The 17,336-nt window shown below is 37.0% G+C and overlaps 1 protein-coding gene across 1 annotated transcript in view; it reads left to right on the top strand.

Annotated features, from left to right (window-relative positions):
- CTSZ (cathepsin Z) overlaps positions 1 to 17,336 on the top strand; it is a 48,601-nt gene that overhangs the window by 17,731 nt on the left and 13,534 nt on the right. The window contains exons 3-5 of the mRNA XM_053705200.1: positions 1,344 to 1,523; positions 1,689 to 1,839; positions 2,005 to 2,167. Coding sequence (XP_053561175.1) covers positions 1,344 to 1,523; positions 1,689 to 1,839; positions 2,005 to 2,167 — 494 coding nt within the window. The remainder of the gene's footprint in view (positions 1 to 1,343; positions 1,524 to 1,688; positions 1,840 to 2,004; positions 2,168 to 17,336) is intronic.

Genomic DNA, 17,336 nt, shown 5'->3' with positions numbered 1-17,336 from the left:
TATAAAATGATGAGACCAGCTTAATACTTGACATCAGGACATACTTGAAAACGAGAGAAATCTCAATGTATCCTTCCTGGTAAAATATTTTATAAATAAAAATATTAATGAGACACCATCTGAAAAAGAAAATGTAATCAAAATGTGAATCAAGGTTCCTCTTTGGAAATTTACACTAAAGACCAAGATTCTAAGCAATATATGTGTTATTAAAATAAAACAAAGGAAGTTGCTGTGTTGTACAAGTATAATTTGTTAATTTCCTATTTAGATAAGTTTTTGTTTTCTTAACCCTTTAAGGACACAGCTTTCAGTTTGCTCAATTGTTTTATGACGGAAAAATTCCGTCATATGTCCTTAAGAGGTTAAAATGGCTTTTTTATATACATCAAATTACTTCCTAGAGTGTTTTCTCCTCCAGTTTATTATGCATTTTGTTTTCATTACAATTCCTTAGAGAGAATCTCAATCCATACAACTATCTAAAGAAGCCTTTTGGATAAAAATTAAATTACGTGAGGTAGGGAACATGAACTAAAGACAAGATGTAAATATATGAAAAAGCGGTAAAATGTATAAAATCATTAACATACAAAGGAAAAATGAATATCTCTATATGCTTAACTCCAGAATTAGCCGATCATTGGACATCTTTTTTCCAAGAATCACTCAAAAGCCATTGATTAGATATCGGTTGGATAAATACTGTATGAATGTTGCTCCCAATGAGATCACTATGTCCTTCTTAGGGGTGACAATGCACTGTGCATATGTGTGTAAATTTAACGGTGTGTTTAACACTTCTGCAGGGGTTAAATGGTGACAAAAAGGATTAGCTTAAAAATACTATGTTCAAATGAACAGTTTATTTGTACACTAGAATGCACCTTCAAGTATAAGATTTTCATGGAAACAGGAACATTGTCAAAGTAGAAAAACATGTACACATATGGTTATCTGCCATCAGATGTAATTATATGTAATTATATTTATACTGTATACATATGTATATATATATATATATATATATATATATATATATATATATATATATATATAGAATAGATTAAACTTGCAGTCACTGCATTTTTAGAAAAGGTGCTTTATTTAGCACAAAAAAGTGACGTTTCGGGGATCAATCACCCCTTCATCAGGGGTGATCACTTTTTTTGTGCTAAATAAAGCACCTTTTCTAAAAATCCAGTGAGTGCAAGTTTAATCTATTCTGTATCAAACCGTGCCTGCACCCTAGTAGATGCCTTTTAAGTGAGACTGCGCTTTCTCTGCTTTACTATATATATATATATATATACTCACACATATACAATCATTTTTTTTAACAGACAGAATCAATATAAAGAGGAAAGGTGCCTGGCCATCAGCATACATCTCTGTTCAGAATGTAATTGACTGCGGGAATTCAGGAAGCTGCGAGGGAGGAGACCATTCAGGTGTTTGGGAATATGCACATACACACGGCATCCCGGATGAGACCTGCAATAACTACCAAGCTAAAGATCAGGGTAAGAGAGAGCTAAGGATCTGGTCTTAGCTTACATTTGTGGAATAATTTAAGCAGCAAAAAGAATATTCTTCAAAGTAAAAAACAAAACAAATTATTGGTAAGTGTGGTTAAGCTGGGTGCCTTTGGTTAATCACAAATGTTTTTGTTTCCTAAAACATTACAGCGTGCGACAAATTTAACCAGTGTGGCACATGTGTCACATTTGGTAAATGTTTCTATCTCTCCAATTACACACTATGGAAGGTTGGAGACTTTGGATCTGTAAGTGGAAGAGAGAAAATGATGGCTGAGATCTACAAAAATGGCCCAATCAGGTAATTCTGCCCCTGTATTACCATATACATACACAGAATACTTTGAACATGAAGATTTTTTTCTTCACTGTATGTGTGTAAAATATGAGATCTTGCAATCAGCATACATGATGTACTGTAGCTTAAATGTTTACACAAATTCTTTTTTCCTTTTCTTTACTGCAGCTGTGGGATAATGGCCACAGAAAAGTTAGATGCTTACACAGGAGGCCTGTACTCTGAGTACCAGCCATCCGCAGAAGTCAATCACATTGTCTCAGTGGCTGGATGGGGTATAGAGGATGGAGTGGAATACTGGATTGTTCGCAACTCATGGGGGGAGCCTTGGGTAAGTACCTGTCCAATAGTAATATGATGCAGACGTAAGTGGCACTTTCTGCAAATAGTAAGTTGATCTATAAACTACATTTCTTTCATGTAATTAGCAAGAGTCCATGAGCTAGTGACGTATGGGATATACATTCCTACCAGGAGGGGCAAAGTTTCCCAAACCTTAAAATGCCTATAAATACACCCCTCACCACACCCACAATTCAGTTTTACAAACTTTGCCTCCGATGGAGGTGGTGAAGTAAGTTTGTGCTAGATTCTACGTTGATATGCGCTCCGCAGCAAGTTGGAGCCCGGTTTTCTTCTCAGCGTGCAGTGAATGTCAGAGGGATGTGAGGAGAGTATTGCCTATTTGAATGCAGTGATCTCCTTCTACGGGGTCTATTTCATAGGTTCTCTGTTATCGGTCGTAGAGATTCATCTCTTACCTCCCTTTTCAGATCGACGATATACTCTTATATATACCATTACCTCTGCTGATTCTCGTTTCAGTACTGGTTTGGCTTTCTACAAACATGTAGATGAGTGTCCTGGGGTAAGTAAATCTTATTTTCTGTGACACTCTAAGCTATGGTTGGGCACTTTGTTTATAAAGTTCTAAATATATGTATTCAAACATTTATTTGCCTTGACTCAGAATGTTCAACTTTCCTTATTTTTCAGACAGTCAGTTTCATATTTGGGATAATGCATTTGAATTAATCATTTTTTCTTACCTTCAAAAATTTGACTCTTTTTTCCCTGTGGGCTGTTAGGCTCGCGGGGGCTGAAAATGCTTCATTTTATTGCGTCATTCTTGGCGCGGACTTTTTTGGCGCAAAAATTCTTTTCCGTTTCCGGCGTCATACGTGTCGCCAGAAGTTGCGTCTTTTTTGACGTTATTTTGCGCCAAAAATGTCGGCGTTCCGGATGTGGCGTCATTTTTGGCGCCAAAAGCATTTAGGCGCCAAATAATGTGGGCGTCTTATTTGGCGCTAAAAAATAAGGGCGTCGCTTTTGTCTCCACATTATTTAAGTCTTATTTTTTCATTGCTTCTGGTTGCTAGAAGCTTGTTCTTTGGCATTTTTTCCCATTCCTGAAACTGTCATTTAAGGAATTTGATCAATTTTGCTTTATATGTTGTTTTTTCTCTTACATATTGCAAGATGTCTCACGTTGCATCTGAGTCAGAAGATACTACAGGAAAATCGCTGTCTAGTGCTGGAAGCTACCAAGCTAAGTGTATCTGCTATAATTTTTGGTATCTGTTTTTCCAGCTGTTGTTTGTATTGCATGTCATGACAAACTTATTAATGCAGATAAAATTTCCTTTAGTACTGTTACATTACCTGTTGCTGTTCCGTCAACATCTAATTTTCAGAGTGTTCCTGATAAACATAAGAGATTTTATTTTTAAATCCATTAAGAAGGCTATGTCTGTTATTTCTCCTTCTAGTTTACATAAAAGTCTTTTAAAACTTCTCTTTTTTCAGATGAATTTTTAAATGAACATCATCATTCTGATACTAATAATGGTTCTTCTGGTTCAGAGGTTTCTGTCTCAGAAGTTGATGCTGATAAATCTTTGTATTTGTTCAAGATGGAATTTATTCGTTCTTTATTTAAAGAAGTATTAATTGCATTAGAAATAGAGGATTCTGGTCCTCTTGATACTAAATCTAAACGTTTAAATAAGGTTTTTTAAAATCTCCTGTAGTTATTCCAGAAGTGTTTAATCTCCCTGATGCTATTTCTGAAGTAATTTCCAGGGAATGGAATAATTTGGGTAATTCTTTTACTCCTTCTAAACGTTTAAGCAATTATATCCTGTGCCATCTGACAGATTAGAGTTTTTTTGGGACAAAATCCCTAAGGTTATGGGGCTGTCTCTACTCCTGCTAAATGTGCTACTATTCCTACGGCAGATAGTAATTCATTTAAGGATCCTTTAGATAGGAAAATTGAATCCTTTCTAAGAAAAGCTTACTTATGTTCAGGTAATCTTCTTAGACCTGCTATATTTTTAGCGGATGTTGCTGCAGCTTCAACTTTTTGGTTAGAAGCTTTAGCGCAACAAGTAACAGATCATAATTTTATAGCATTATTATTATTCTATAACATGCTAATAATTTTATTGGTGATACCATCTTTTGATATCATTAGAGTTGATGTCAGGTATATGTCTCTAGCTATTTTAGCTAGCAAAGCTTTATGGATTAAACTTGGAATGCTGATATGTCTTCTAAGTCAACTTTGCTTTCCCTTTCTTTCCAGGGTAATAAATTATTATCTCAACTGTTTCTGGAAGGAAGGGAACTTTTTTACCAAAGGATAAAAAATCTAAGGTAAATTTAGGTCTAATAATCATTTTCGTTCCTTTCCTCACAATAAGGAACAAAAGCCTGATCCTTCATCCTCAGGAGCGGTATCAGTTTGGAAACTATTTCCAGTTTGGAATATATCCAAGCCTTATAGAAAACCTATAGCCAGCTCCTAAGTACCCATGAAGGTGCAGACCTTATTCCAGCTCAGCTGGTATGGGGCAGATTACGTTTTCTTCAAAGAAATTTTGATCAATTCCGTTCTCAATTTCTGGTTTCAGAACATTGTTTCAGAAAGGTACAGAATTGGCTTCAGTTAAGGCCTCCTGCTAAGAGATTTTTTTCTTTCCCGTGTCCCAGTTAACACAGCAAAGGCTCAGCATTTCTGAAATGTGTTTCAGATCTAGAGTTGGCTGGAGTAATTATGCCAGTTCCAGTTCTGGAACAGGGGCTGGGGTTTTATTTTATCTCTTCATTGTACCAAAGAAGGTCAATTCCTTCAGACCAGTTCCGGATCTATCAATATTGAATCGTTATGTAAGGATACCAACATTCAAGATGGTTACTGTAGGACTTTCCTGCCTTTTGTTTAGCAAGGGCATTATATGTCTACAATAGATTTACAGGATGTGTATCTGCATATTCCGATTCATCCAGATCACTTTTAGTGTCTGAGATTCTCTTTTTAGACAAGCATTACCAGTTTTTTTGGCTCTACCGTTTGGCCTAGCCTCAGTTCCAAGAATTTTTTTCAAAGGTTCTCGTGCCCTTCTTTCTGTAATCAGAGAACAGGGTTTTGGTATTTCCTTATTTGGACGATATCTTGGTACTTGCTCAGTCTTCTCATTTTCGAAGAATCTCATACGAATCGACTTGTGTTGTTTCTTCAAGTTCATGGTTGGAGGATCAATTTACCAATCAGTTCATTGATTCCTCAGACAAGGGTAACCTTTTTTAGGTTTCTAGATAGATTCAGTGTCTATGACTCTGTCCTTGTCAGACAAGAGAAGTTTAACATTGATATCAGCTTGTCAAAACCTTCAGTCACAATCATTCCCTTTGGTAGCCTTATGCATGGAAATGTTGGGTCTTAGGACTGCCGCATCAGATGCGATCTCCTTTGCTCGTTTTCACATGCGACCTCTTCAGCTCTGTATGCTGAACCAATGGTGCAGGGATTACTCAAAGATATCTCAATTAATATCTTTAAACCGATTTTACGACACTCTCTGACATGGTGGACAGATCACCATCGTTTAGTTCAGGGGGCTTCTTGTTCTTCCGACCTGGACTATAATCTCATCAGATGCAAGTCTTACAGGTTGGGGAGCTGTGTGGGGGTATCTGACGGCACAAGGGGTTTGGGAATCTCAGGAGGTGAGATTTCCGATCAATATTTTGGAACTCCGTGCAATTTTCAGAGCTCTTCAGTCTTGGCCTCTTCTGAAGAGAGAGTTGTTCATTTGTTTTCAGATAGACAATGTCACAACTGTGGCATACATCAATCATCAAGGAGGGACTCACAGTCCTCTGGCTATGAAAGAAGTATCTCGAATTTTGGTTTGGGCGGAATCCAGCTCCTGTCTAATCTCTGCGGTTCATATCCCAGGTATGGACAATTGGAGAGCGGATTATCTCAGTCGCCAAACGTTGCATCCGGGCGAATGGTCTCTTCACCCAGAGGTATTTCTTCAGATTATTCAAATGTGGGAACTTCCAGAAATAGTTCTGATGGCTTCTCATCTAAACAAGAAACTTCCCAGGTATCTGTCCAGATTCCGGGATCCTCAGGCGGAGGCAGTGGATGCATTATCACTTCCTTGGAAGTATCATCCTGCCTATATCTTTCCGCCTCTAGTTCTTCTTCCAAGAGTAATCTCCAAGATTCTGAAGGAATGCTCGTTTGTTCTGCTGGTAGCTCCGGCATGGCCTCACAGGTTTTGGTATGCGGATCTTGTCCGGATGGCCTCTTGCCAACCGTGGACTCTTCCGTTAAGACCAGACCTTCTGTCTCAAGGTCCTTTTTTCCATCTGGATCTGAAATCCTTAAATTTAAAGGTATGGAGATTGAACGCTTGATTCTTGGTCAAAGAGGTTTCTCTGACTCTGTGATTAATACTATGTTACAGGCTCGTAACTCTGTATCCAGAGAGATATATTATAGAGTCTGGAAGACTTATATTTCTTGGTGTCTTTCTCATCATTTTTCTTGGCATTCTTTTAGAATACCGAGAATATTACAGTTTCTTCAGGATGGTTTAGATAGGGTTTGTCCGCAAGTTCCTTGAAAGGACAAATCTCTGCTCTTTCTGTTCTTTTTCACAGAAATATTGCTATTCTTCCTGATATTCATTGTTTTGTACAAGCTTTGGTTCGTATAAAGCCTGTCATTAAGTCAATTTCTCCTCCTTGGAGTTTGAATTTGGTTCTGGGGGCTCTTCAAGCTCCTCCATTTGAACCTATGCATTCATTGGACATTAAATTACTTTCTTGGAAAGTTTTGTTCCTTTTGGCCATCTCTTCTGCCAGAAGAGTTTCTGAATTATAAGAGTTTCTGAATTATCTGCTCTTTCTTGTGAGTCTCCTTTTCTGATTTTTCATCAGGATAAGGCGGTGTTGCGAACTTCTTTTGAATTTTTACCTAAGTTGTGAATTCCAACAACATTAGTAGAGACATTGTGGTTTCTTCATTATGTCCTAATCCTAAGAATTCTAAGGAGAAATCGTTGCATTCTTTGGATGTTGTTAGAGCTTTGAAATATTATGTTGAAGCTACTAAGTCTTTCCGAAAGACTTCTAGTTTATTTGTTATCTTTTCCGGTGCTAGAAAGGCCAGAAAACTTCTGCCATTTCTTTGGCATCTTGGTTGAAATCTTTAATTCATCTTGCCTATGTTGAGTCGGGTAAAACTCCGCCTCAGAGGATTACAGCTCATTCTACTAGGTCAGTTTCTACTTCCTGGGCGTTTAGGAATGAAGCTTCGGTTGATCAGATTTGCAAAGCGGCAACTTGGTCCTCTTTGCATACTTTTACTAAATTCTACCAATTTGATGTATTTTCTTCTTCTGAAGCAGTTTTTGGTAGAAACATACTTCAGGCAGTGGTTTCAGTTTGAATCTTCTGCTTATGTTTTTTCATTAAAATTTTATTCTGGGTGTGGATTATTTTCAGCAGGAATTGGCTGTCTTTATTTTATCCCTCCCTCTCTAGTGACTCTTGTGTGGAAAGATCCACATCTTGGGTAATCATTATCCCATACGTTACTAGCTCATGGACTCTTGCTAATTACATGAAAGAAAACATAATTTATGTAAGAACTTACCTGATAAATTCATTTCTTTCATATTAGCAAGAGTCCATGAGGCCCGCCCTTTTTTGTGGTGGTTTTGATTTTTTTGTATAAAGCACAATTATTCCAATTCCTTATTTTATATGCTTTCGCACTTTTTTCTTATCACCCCACTTCTTGGCTATTCGTTAAACTGAATTGTGGGTGTGGTGAGGGGTGTATTTATAGGCATTTTAAGGTTTGGGAAACTTTGCCCCTCCTGGTAGGAATGTATATCCCATACGTCACTAGCTCATGGACTCTTGCTAATATGAAAGAAATGAATTTATCAGGTAAGTTCTTACATAAATTATGTTGTTGTTTCTTTTCTCACATATTTTCTGACACATGTCTATGCCTAATACTTTAACTACACTCATATACCTAATACTGCCTTCTTTTGCTTATACAGTATATGACAACAGTACTATAAAATCAAGATTTTGTCATACAGCAGTTTTTTGTTTTTTTAGGATTCTTCTTACACCCCATTAAAATATATACCAATTAGTATTGAAATACACCAGTGTTTTTCAACCAGTGTGCCGTGGCACACTAGTGTGCCGTGAGAGATCCTCAGGTGTGCCACGGCAGACTGACAACAGTGCGGGGGTGTCCATCTTTCAAATTTTTAAATATTGGGAGGTATGTGACAGGCTCAACAGGCATCATTTACAACCATGACATTGACATTCATTCACAGACAATCATTACGATTGTTTGTGAATGAATGTTAATATGTCATGTATAGTTTGTAGGAGGCATGGCATGACAGCACAGTACAGTGTGTGTATATATATATATATATATATATATATATATATATATATATATATATATACACTGTATATATAGCCTGTATTAGGCTACAATGTGTGATTTTGTAAAATTTTGGGATGGTGGTGTGCCACAGGATTTTTTAATGTAAAAAAGTGTGCCACGGCAAAAAAAAGGTTGCAAATCACTGAAATACACACAACTTGTATGTTCTACCAAACATTGTAATGTCTTTTGTGTGTTAAACAGGCATTTTTCAGATACATATAATTTCTAAAAGGTAAAATAATAAGACGTATACATATTTAAAGCAACATACTTTTAATTATTTGGCACTAGAGTCTACTCTCAACTGGAGAAGTTTAAAACCTTTCAGCAGTCTTCAGATTCCTCTCTCTTAGACGTCCTCCTGAGTACCTATTTAACATACATCCTAGCTAGGATGTATTTGGAGAGACAATAAAGATAATGGAAGAGACCAAGGGCCGATATTTACATTTTCATTTTTATTGCATGATATTATTTACCACTGGGCAAAAAAAGGCCAGATAAACTATTTTACACAACTTGTTTTTCAAATTGTGAATCTGTGGTGCTCTACAAATGATAATACAGGGAGAAAATCCTTTTTTTTTCTAAACTGCTTGGGACAGGAAAAGGTTTGGATGTTGCAATAGTTTAGGTGTTGGAATATTTGCATTTGTAAAATGGGACAGTTTGGAAAGGAGATAGAGCCAAGTATAAACAATAATATCTTATATCATTTAGGCAACATTTAGATGTCATAATACAGCTTATACATTATTATTATTAATATTGTTTATTTGTATAGCACTGGGTACAGAGATAGAGGTATACAATAATAAGGATTTGTGATAACATACAAAAACATAACAGACTAAACAAATATAGAACAGGAGGAAGGGGGCCCTGCTTTGAGGAGCTTACAGTTTACAGGTTGAGGGTGCAGATTGTAGTTGCAGCAGTGAGTCAAGGCAGTTTAAGATTAATTTTGGGTAGGATGAAAAACAGAGGAGAGATGGCCTTTCTGATTAGGTGGGTTTTCAAAGAGCGTCTAAAGCTATACAAGGTTAGAGATAGTCTGATGGTAGAGAGTTCCAGAGGACAGAAGCAGCCCGTGAGAGGTCTTAGACGTGAGAGATATATGTATAGATAATGGTAGCAAAGAGATGTAAGTCAGAGGTTCATCGATGAGGATGACTCCGGGAGTATTTGGAGATGAGCGAAGAGTGAAACTGTGGTTTATCAGTTAGTATTAATACTTTTTAATTGTATTCTGGAGTGTATGGGGAGCCAGAGTAGAGACTGGCAGAGTTGAGCAGCTGATGTAGATCGGCGACTTAGGTGGATAAGTCTAGCTGAAGCATTCATGATAGATTAGAGGGGTTAAAGGCGGTGTTTGGGAAGGCCATTAAGAAGTAGACTGCAAAAGTCAATGCGTGACAAAATGAGGGAATTGATTAATTTTTTTGTAGTTTCTTGAGTAAGGAAAGGTTGAATTCTGGAAATGTTGCATAGGTGTGCATGGCAGGATTTGGTAAGAGCTTGAATATGTGGAGCGAATGTGAGTTCAGAGTCAAGTGTGACTCCAAGACAGCAGACTTGGGTGAGCTGTTGAGAATAGGGTCTTTAACTGTAAAAAAATTGTCAGGTGTTGGATGTCTCGGAGAGGGGGAAACAAGAAGCAGCTAAGTTTTTATACAGATTCAGTTACAGGTAGTGTAAGGACATCCAAGAGGAAATTGCAGAGAGACATTTGGTAATCTGGTTGAGCAAAGAGGGATAAATCAGGAGAGGAAAGATAGATTTGTGTGTTATCAGCCTATAAGTGGTACTGGAAGCCAAAGAAGGATATAAGTTTTCCAAGGGAGGATGTATAAAAAGAAAAAAGCAAGGGACCCAAGACAGAGCCTTGTGGTACTCTTACTAAAACAAGCAAACAATCAAATGATTTGCTGTTGAAGGAAACTGTAAATAAGTGGTTTGAGAGATAGGTTGCAAACCAGGAGAAGGCTGTGTCTCAGATGCCAAAAGAATGTAGAGTTTGCAAGAAGAAAGGATGGTCAACTGTGTCGAAAGCAGCAGCTAGATCCATAAGAATTTGTAAGGAGTAGTAGTAGTCCTTTGTAGTCCCTTTGCTTTAGCTAATACCAGATCATTTGTAAGTTTAGTAAGAGCAGTTTCTGTTGAGTGTTTAGGAAACCAGATTTTAGTGGATCAAGTAAACTGTTAGTTGAGAGAAATTGAGTTACCCAATTATAGACCAGTTGTTCCAATAATTTGGAGGCAAAGGGAAAGGAGACCGGATGATAGAAGGGGTGGAAGGGTCAAGCAAGGGCTTTTTTAGGATTGGTATGATTGACACGTGCTTGAATGTATTAGGAAATGTGCCAGTGGTAAAAGACTGGTTAAAGAGATGAGTTGGGGCAGGGGTTAAAGAAGCAGAGAGAGAGAGGGAAGAAGTTGTTTAGAAATAGGGTCAAGTGGACAGCAGAGGATAGGAGTATAAAGACTTTTTCCTCTGTTACAGGAGCAAATTAATATGTATGAAAGGCACATGTTGAGCAAAAAGAGGCTGCTTCTTGGGTGGTAACTAGCCAAAGAACAAGCTATTATGCTATTATTTGTTCCTAGGTTGAGCGCTTCTCTCTTTTTATTTATGCAAATTATGACTCTTAGGGAAGTCTCCCTAAGCGTGATGCGGGAATCCAGACATGGACCCGTTGCTCAGTGTGCCTAGAGGGATATGGCTGCACCTTGCTGACGAGGCCCACACTAGGCCAAAACGTACGTCTGGGGTTTTTCTGTTTCTCTCGTTCAGAGAGGGATTGCCTGGTATTTCGGGGCTGGACTTTGTGTGTTAAACAGGCATTTTTCAGATACATACAATTTCTAAAAGGCAAAATAATAAGACGTATACATATTTGAAGCAACATACTTTTTATTATTTGGTACTAGATTCTACTCTCAACTGGAGAAGTTTAAAACCTTTCAGCAGTCGGGGTGCGTGTCCGTACAGAGTTCTGGATAGGACGCATTTTCTGCTAGCTCTAGTAGAATCTATGGTAATCCGCCAATTACCACAAACTAACAGCCAAAATAAGATTACAAACTACAACCTCTCCACAATGCTGGTAATTGTGGCCCCATATACCATCTTTGGCTGTTTTTCTGACACTGAGGGCTCAGAATGGAGCATAAAGACCTAGGGCGGCGGCCTACTATACTTAGGCATTCAATTTCCCCCGGAAAGAGCCGGGTTGCCAGTGCTGTCTGAATAGCCAGACTTACTGGATCTCTTCAAACTGCATTGCTATCTGGACAATAAACTAACTCACTGCTCAACACCACTTTATTGTTACAAGACTTTTGGGAACAGAGAAGAAACAATACTCCAAAATGGCGGATAAAGAGAAAGAGAACAGTTCAACATATCTTGTGAATTTTCCCGCAAAGCTTGAATTCCTTATAAATACTGATTGAAAGGGCACCATATGACTACCTGCTGAACCGCCTAGCTAGGGAAAGTGAGAGTGAAAAACATCTGGAGGAACAATCAGAGACAAAACAACAAGGCAGCCCTGATGCTGCAGTAATCCTCTTTACATCAAAGGGCACTTACAATCCAAAGCAACCCTACCTGGCCTTAGAAACATATGGAGCAGACCACACAAGTACCGTGACAAATTAGATTCTAGTGATAGAGGTTGGGGCACCACTGCGAAACGAGTCTGACTCCTTGTCCACTGAATCGAGTGCTACAGCTATAGGGAACATCAAACATAGAAAATGGCAGGAGGGGATAGCACCAAAATTAGCAACAGTGATCCGAGGGGCAGGAGATATTACCCAAGATGGTGTAATGATTATTTTCACAAGCTTCCTCTCGGTAAAAGTATCTGGGACGATAGCTGGCATGTTAACAGCCATTGGCCTCGGTACCCCCGCACACCGCATGGACTTAGACGCTGAGTTGTCTTACCTAAAGAGACACTGTGGATAGCGGCTCTAAAACGCACTCTAACAGAATTACTATTAGAAAACATGTAATTTTTATTATTAAGCTCCTTCATTAATGATGTTGCCCTTTTATCAAATTACTTCATGCGGCTAGCTGCCATAACTGCGGGAGAATTATAAATAAAACATAGCAATCTAGATACTGTCAGGGAATATAATAAACTATTAATTCAGCGATAAATAGGATCAAGCTACTTGCGTGATGGTTCCACTAACTATATTCTTAACACAAGCAGGGATTATCTCCTAATTTAGCAAACCCTTCTTCCTGAAATAAAATCTTCCTTATGCAACATGGCTCCTCTTTATAATATTACGCCTCCTAGGAGCAGATGTTATAAAAGCACATTGTTTGTCTAGAATTAACCCCTTTCTTTTTTAACAACCCTGGCTTCTTAAAAATTACTTTTCCTGCTAGGGCTCCCCAAGAAGCACTGTTAATCTTATCATATGTAAAGGTTATACTTATCAATATGTTTATGTCACAGTAGACGGGCAAACAATTTTGTTAGAGATGCCATCATACATTTCATAATCAAACCCTAGAAGTTATCCTCCCATAATACCAATGCGAGATATTGCTCCTTTATATAGCCTTCTGTTTAAAATAACTGTTCACCTTGTTAGCAACATGGACATAAAATTGATCCCTAACTCTGATAAAAGGGGCTAAGTTAAGAAAACAACTAGGCTAGATATTTAATAGCCTACTGATTTACATCTATATGCGTGTTTTAAAGAAATACTGTTCTATCATTGTGTCCGGATTTGGCACTAGCATCTCTATGATGTCAGTATATGGCCGGGTTATAATACAATATATTTAATAATTATTCTTTAAAATAAACCCCCAATAAAAATGCATATACCAAGACAATACAATTAATTTAAATTCCTAAATTCTTTATATTAGTTAAAATTTATAGACACATTGAAATATATTTGTAGAAAACCAGATATGAATCAATACTATACACGTTTAAACTATTATAATATGCTATGGAAAGATCATAAAAGCTGCCTTATTCACAATCGTCTCTCAAATCAGAGTTGCATTTAAAATACCACAATAAGATACCAGAATCTGAGCCACTAACATTCAAGCAGTACAATCAGCTATATAGCCACAGTTTATTTTATATAATTCCAATTTAAAACATCAGAAATTGTATATATTATTTGTGCCAACAACCAAACTCCTATGCCAATTTATCTAAGCTGAAATAAATTCTTAGTTACTTACAATTAAGACCAATTCTAAAATATATACAGGTAGCCCTCAGTTTACGCCGGGGTTAGGTTCCAGAAGGAATGGTTGTAAATCGAAACCGTTGTAAATTAAAACCCAGTTTATAATGTAAGTCAATGGAAAGTGAGGGAGATAGGTTCCAGGCCCCTCTCAAAATTGTCATAAGTAACACCTAATACATTATTTTTAAAGCTTTGAAATGAAGACTTTAAATGCTAAACGGCATTATAAACCTAATAAAATAATCACACAACACAGAATATATAATTAAACTAAGTTAAATGAACAAAAACATTTGCTAAACAACATTATAAACCTAATAAAATAATCACACGACACAGACTTCACTTGCATTCTTCTGCAAATAGTTCTTTCTATGCATTCCAATCTGGACTGATTTATAGACAAGTAGATCTTGTTCCTTTGAAATCTGCTCGATAGCTCAGGTCTGGTTAAACTGATTGATTTCAGCTTGCTTGGCTTTGCTGCAACACAAGCGGACAGCTCCACCTACTGGCTATTTTAATAAATGCACTGCTTCTCAATGCTTTTCAATAGCAGTCACATGACTGTAAAAAAAGGTTGTTATTCTGAAACGGTGTAAATTGAACCGTTGTAAAACGAGGGCCACCTGTATATATATATATATATTTGCAAAGATAAATTACTTAGCACTAAGGATTAGTTTTAAAAGACACAGGCTATGAAATACAAGGTTAAAATACAATTTATTCCTTTAAGTCTGCTAACTACAGCAATAATGGATGTTTGTTTTAAATATTACCTATATTTAGCAACCTCTTATACTTTACAAGGTGATAACCAATGGATATTCCAATTTCCAGAATTTTCACTGTATGTCCAATTCACCTCAGAATACAAAAGGAGTATTTTGCATGTGGAAAAGAAAGGGTAGCTATTTTGCTTATAATAATTGTGTTCCGGCAGCAAATTCCAGTCACAAGTTAGCAAAAGTCAGCCAGCAGTTCTAGACTATCTCCATGCTTGAGGTTAAATCATGTGATATAACCCCACCCCTTTTTGTTCTGTACCATCATTGGTGAATTGGTTTGGGAGGCCCTTCGGAGCTGAACATCTCATTGGACACCTGGGAGGTCTTATAGGATTGGCCCTTTGGATACTGAAAATGTATTGGTTACTGGGGTTTGCACATGTACCAACAGACAATTCATTTGGCTGTCATACCACTTCCAATCCCCTAGAGGGCAGCAGACAACCAGCAATATAGTCCCACCATCCATTTTTGTTAAAATTTAATATATCTTTATAAAATGACCTTTTAAACCACCATAACTCCTTGCATTAATAAATCTTTCCTGTCAGTATCCATATCTCATCTAGCACAACAGAAAACCTACAACCTGATACCAAACACCACTATTTTATCAGTTTCTATGTTAAAATAGAAAATATCCACCTATGTCTGTGTTCATGACTAAGGACATCTTGTTTTCCTGTAAAACAAAGGGAAAAACTTGTCAAATATGTATACATTTATTTGCAGTATTTATCTAATATGTTACTATTAGTCATTGCTTTTTAGGTCCACAAATATCCATTTTTATGCCTCTAAAATACAGAGGTTAAGACATTTTATGCTTTAAAAAAAATATATATATCGGTTAAGACATGTTAAAATCTTAACTCTAGGGGTAATTAACAAGTCTATGCTAATCACTATACAGTCAGAATTTTATTTGCTTATCTGACTTTATGTACAGAATGTACATTCCATGATGTATACTGGCTTGGTTACCCCCTGGAGGGCTGTGGGCTTCAAAAGCTAAACCTTTTGTTTCAAATGCTATGTTAATCAGGAAGGGAAATCCTCACGCTTGATCCAAGATTTACAACACACAAAAATATAGATGGTTTCAGAGTAGAAATAGGGGTCAGTGACAATCTGATAGGGATTTTAGCTTCACAGCTCAGCAGGACATCTTTGGAAGCAATCCTTTGTTCTCAGATGTGGAATACATAGAGTGTGATGAATGAGCATGCTCAAACTTACTATCTGAGAGATTTCATACTTATTTTATCATATATATATATATATATATATATATATATATATATATATATATATATATATATATATATATATATATACACTGTATGTGTATATGTATATATATATATATATATATATATATGTATTTTCCACTGACATTTACAGATGCCCTGACAATGACCATAGTGAAACTATTATTTCAACATTCATTTTCTTATAGATGCTGTTTTTCCTTATATGTTTATTTACATTTTTATGTACATAAGAATAGTTCATACGGTCCGAGAGTGACCTGTACCAGCAACATAAGGGGAGAGAAAATGAGGACTATAACCGTGTAAGTGCATTTCAAATCAAATATGATGTGAATATTTGACTTTGTGTTTAGACATGTATTATGTATGTTTTCTGTCCTCAATAAAAGATTTCTAAAAAAAAACAAAAAAAACTTTCAGCAGTCTTCAGATTCCTCTCTCTTAGATGTCCTCCTGAGTTTCCATTTAACATACATCCTAGCTAGGATGCATTTGGAGAGACAATAAAGATAATGGAAGAGACCAAAGGCTGATATTTACATTTTCATTTGTATTGCATGATATTATTTACCACTGGGCAAAAAAAGGTCAGATAAACTATTTTACACAACTTGTTTTTCAAATTGTAAATCTGTGGTGCTCTACAAATGATAATACAGGTAGAAAACCCTTTTTCGAAACTGCTTGGGACAGGAAAAGGTTTGGATGTTGCAATAGTTTAGGTGTTGGAATATTAGCATTTGTAAAATGGGACAGTTTGGAAAGGAGATGGAACCAAGTATAAACAACACTATCTTATATTTAGGCAACATTTACATGTCATAAGCACTGGGTACAGAAATAGGGGTATACAATAATAAGGATTTGTGATAACATACAAAAACATAACAGACTAAACAAATATAGAACAGGAGGAAGGGGGGCCTGCTTCCAGGAGCTTACAGTTTACAGGTTGAGAGTGCAGATTGTAGTTGCAGCAGTAAGTCAAGGCAGTTTAAGATTAATTTTGCGTATTCTCTGATTTTGTGGTTCCGGTGGAGGAGGAGCAAGCATGTCTTGCTGAGCTGCCTGCTCCAACCCTACAGCTGCTGGCGGTTGTCTTCGCGCCATAACCTGATTCAAGGGTTAGCTCTTGGGATAGCCTGAGCCATCGCTTCTGGAGCCAGAACAGCGGTAAACACCATCTCGCTGTTATAGTAAGAGGAAACGAAGGGAAGCAGAACCCCCAAATCCAAAGAGTGATACTTATATTGACATTGATACAACTAGTTTATGGAAGTGCCTGAATGAGGATAAAGTTTACTGGGGAATTAACAGCTTCTCCACCAGCAACGGAGAGGAAGCAGAGGATAAGCCAAGGAGACCCGGCTGAAATTTTAAAAGATCCCCCTGTTCCTCCCCCGG

This window comes from Bombina bombina, chromosome 1 (genome assembly GCF_027579735.1).
Source record: "Bombina bombina isolate aBomBom1 chromosome 1, aBomBom1.pri, whole genome shotgun sequence".
Taxonomy (NCBI): Eukaryota; Metazoa; Chordata; class Amphibia; order Anura; family Bombinatoridae; genus Bombina; species Bombina bombina.
Note: the sequence above shows the minus strand (reverse complement) of the source record. Positions and strands in the feature narration are given on the sequence as shown.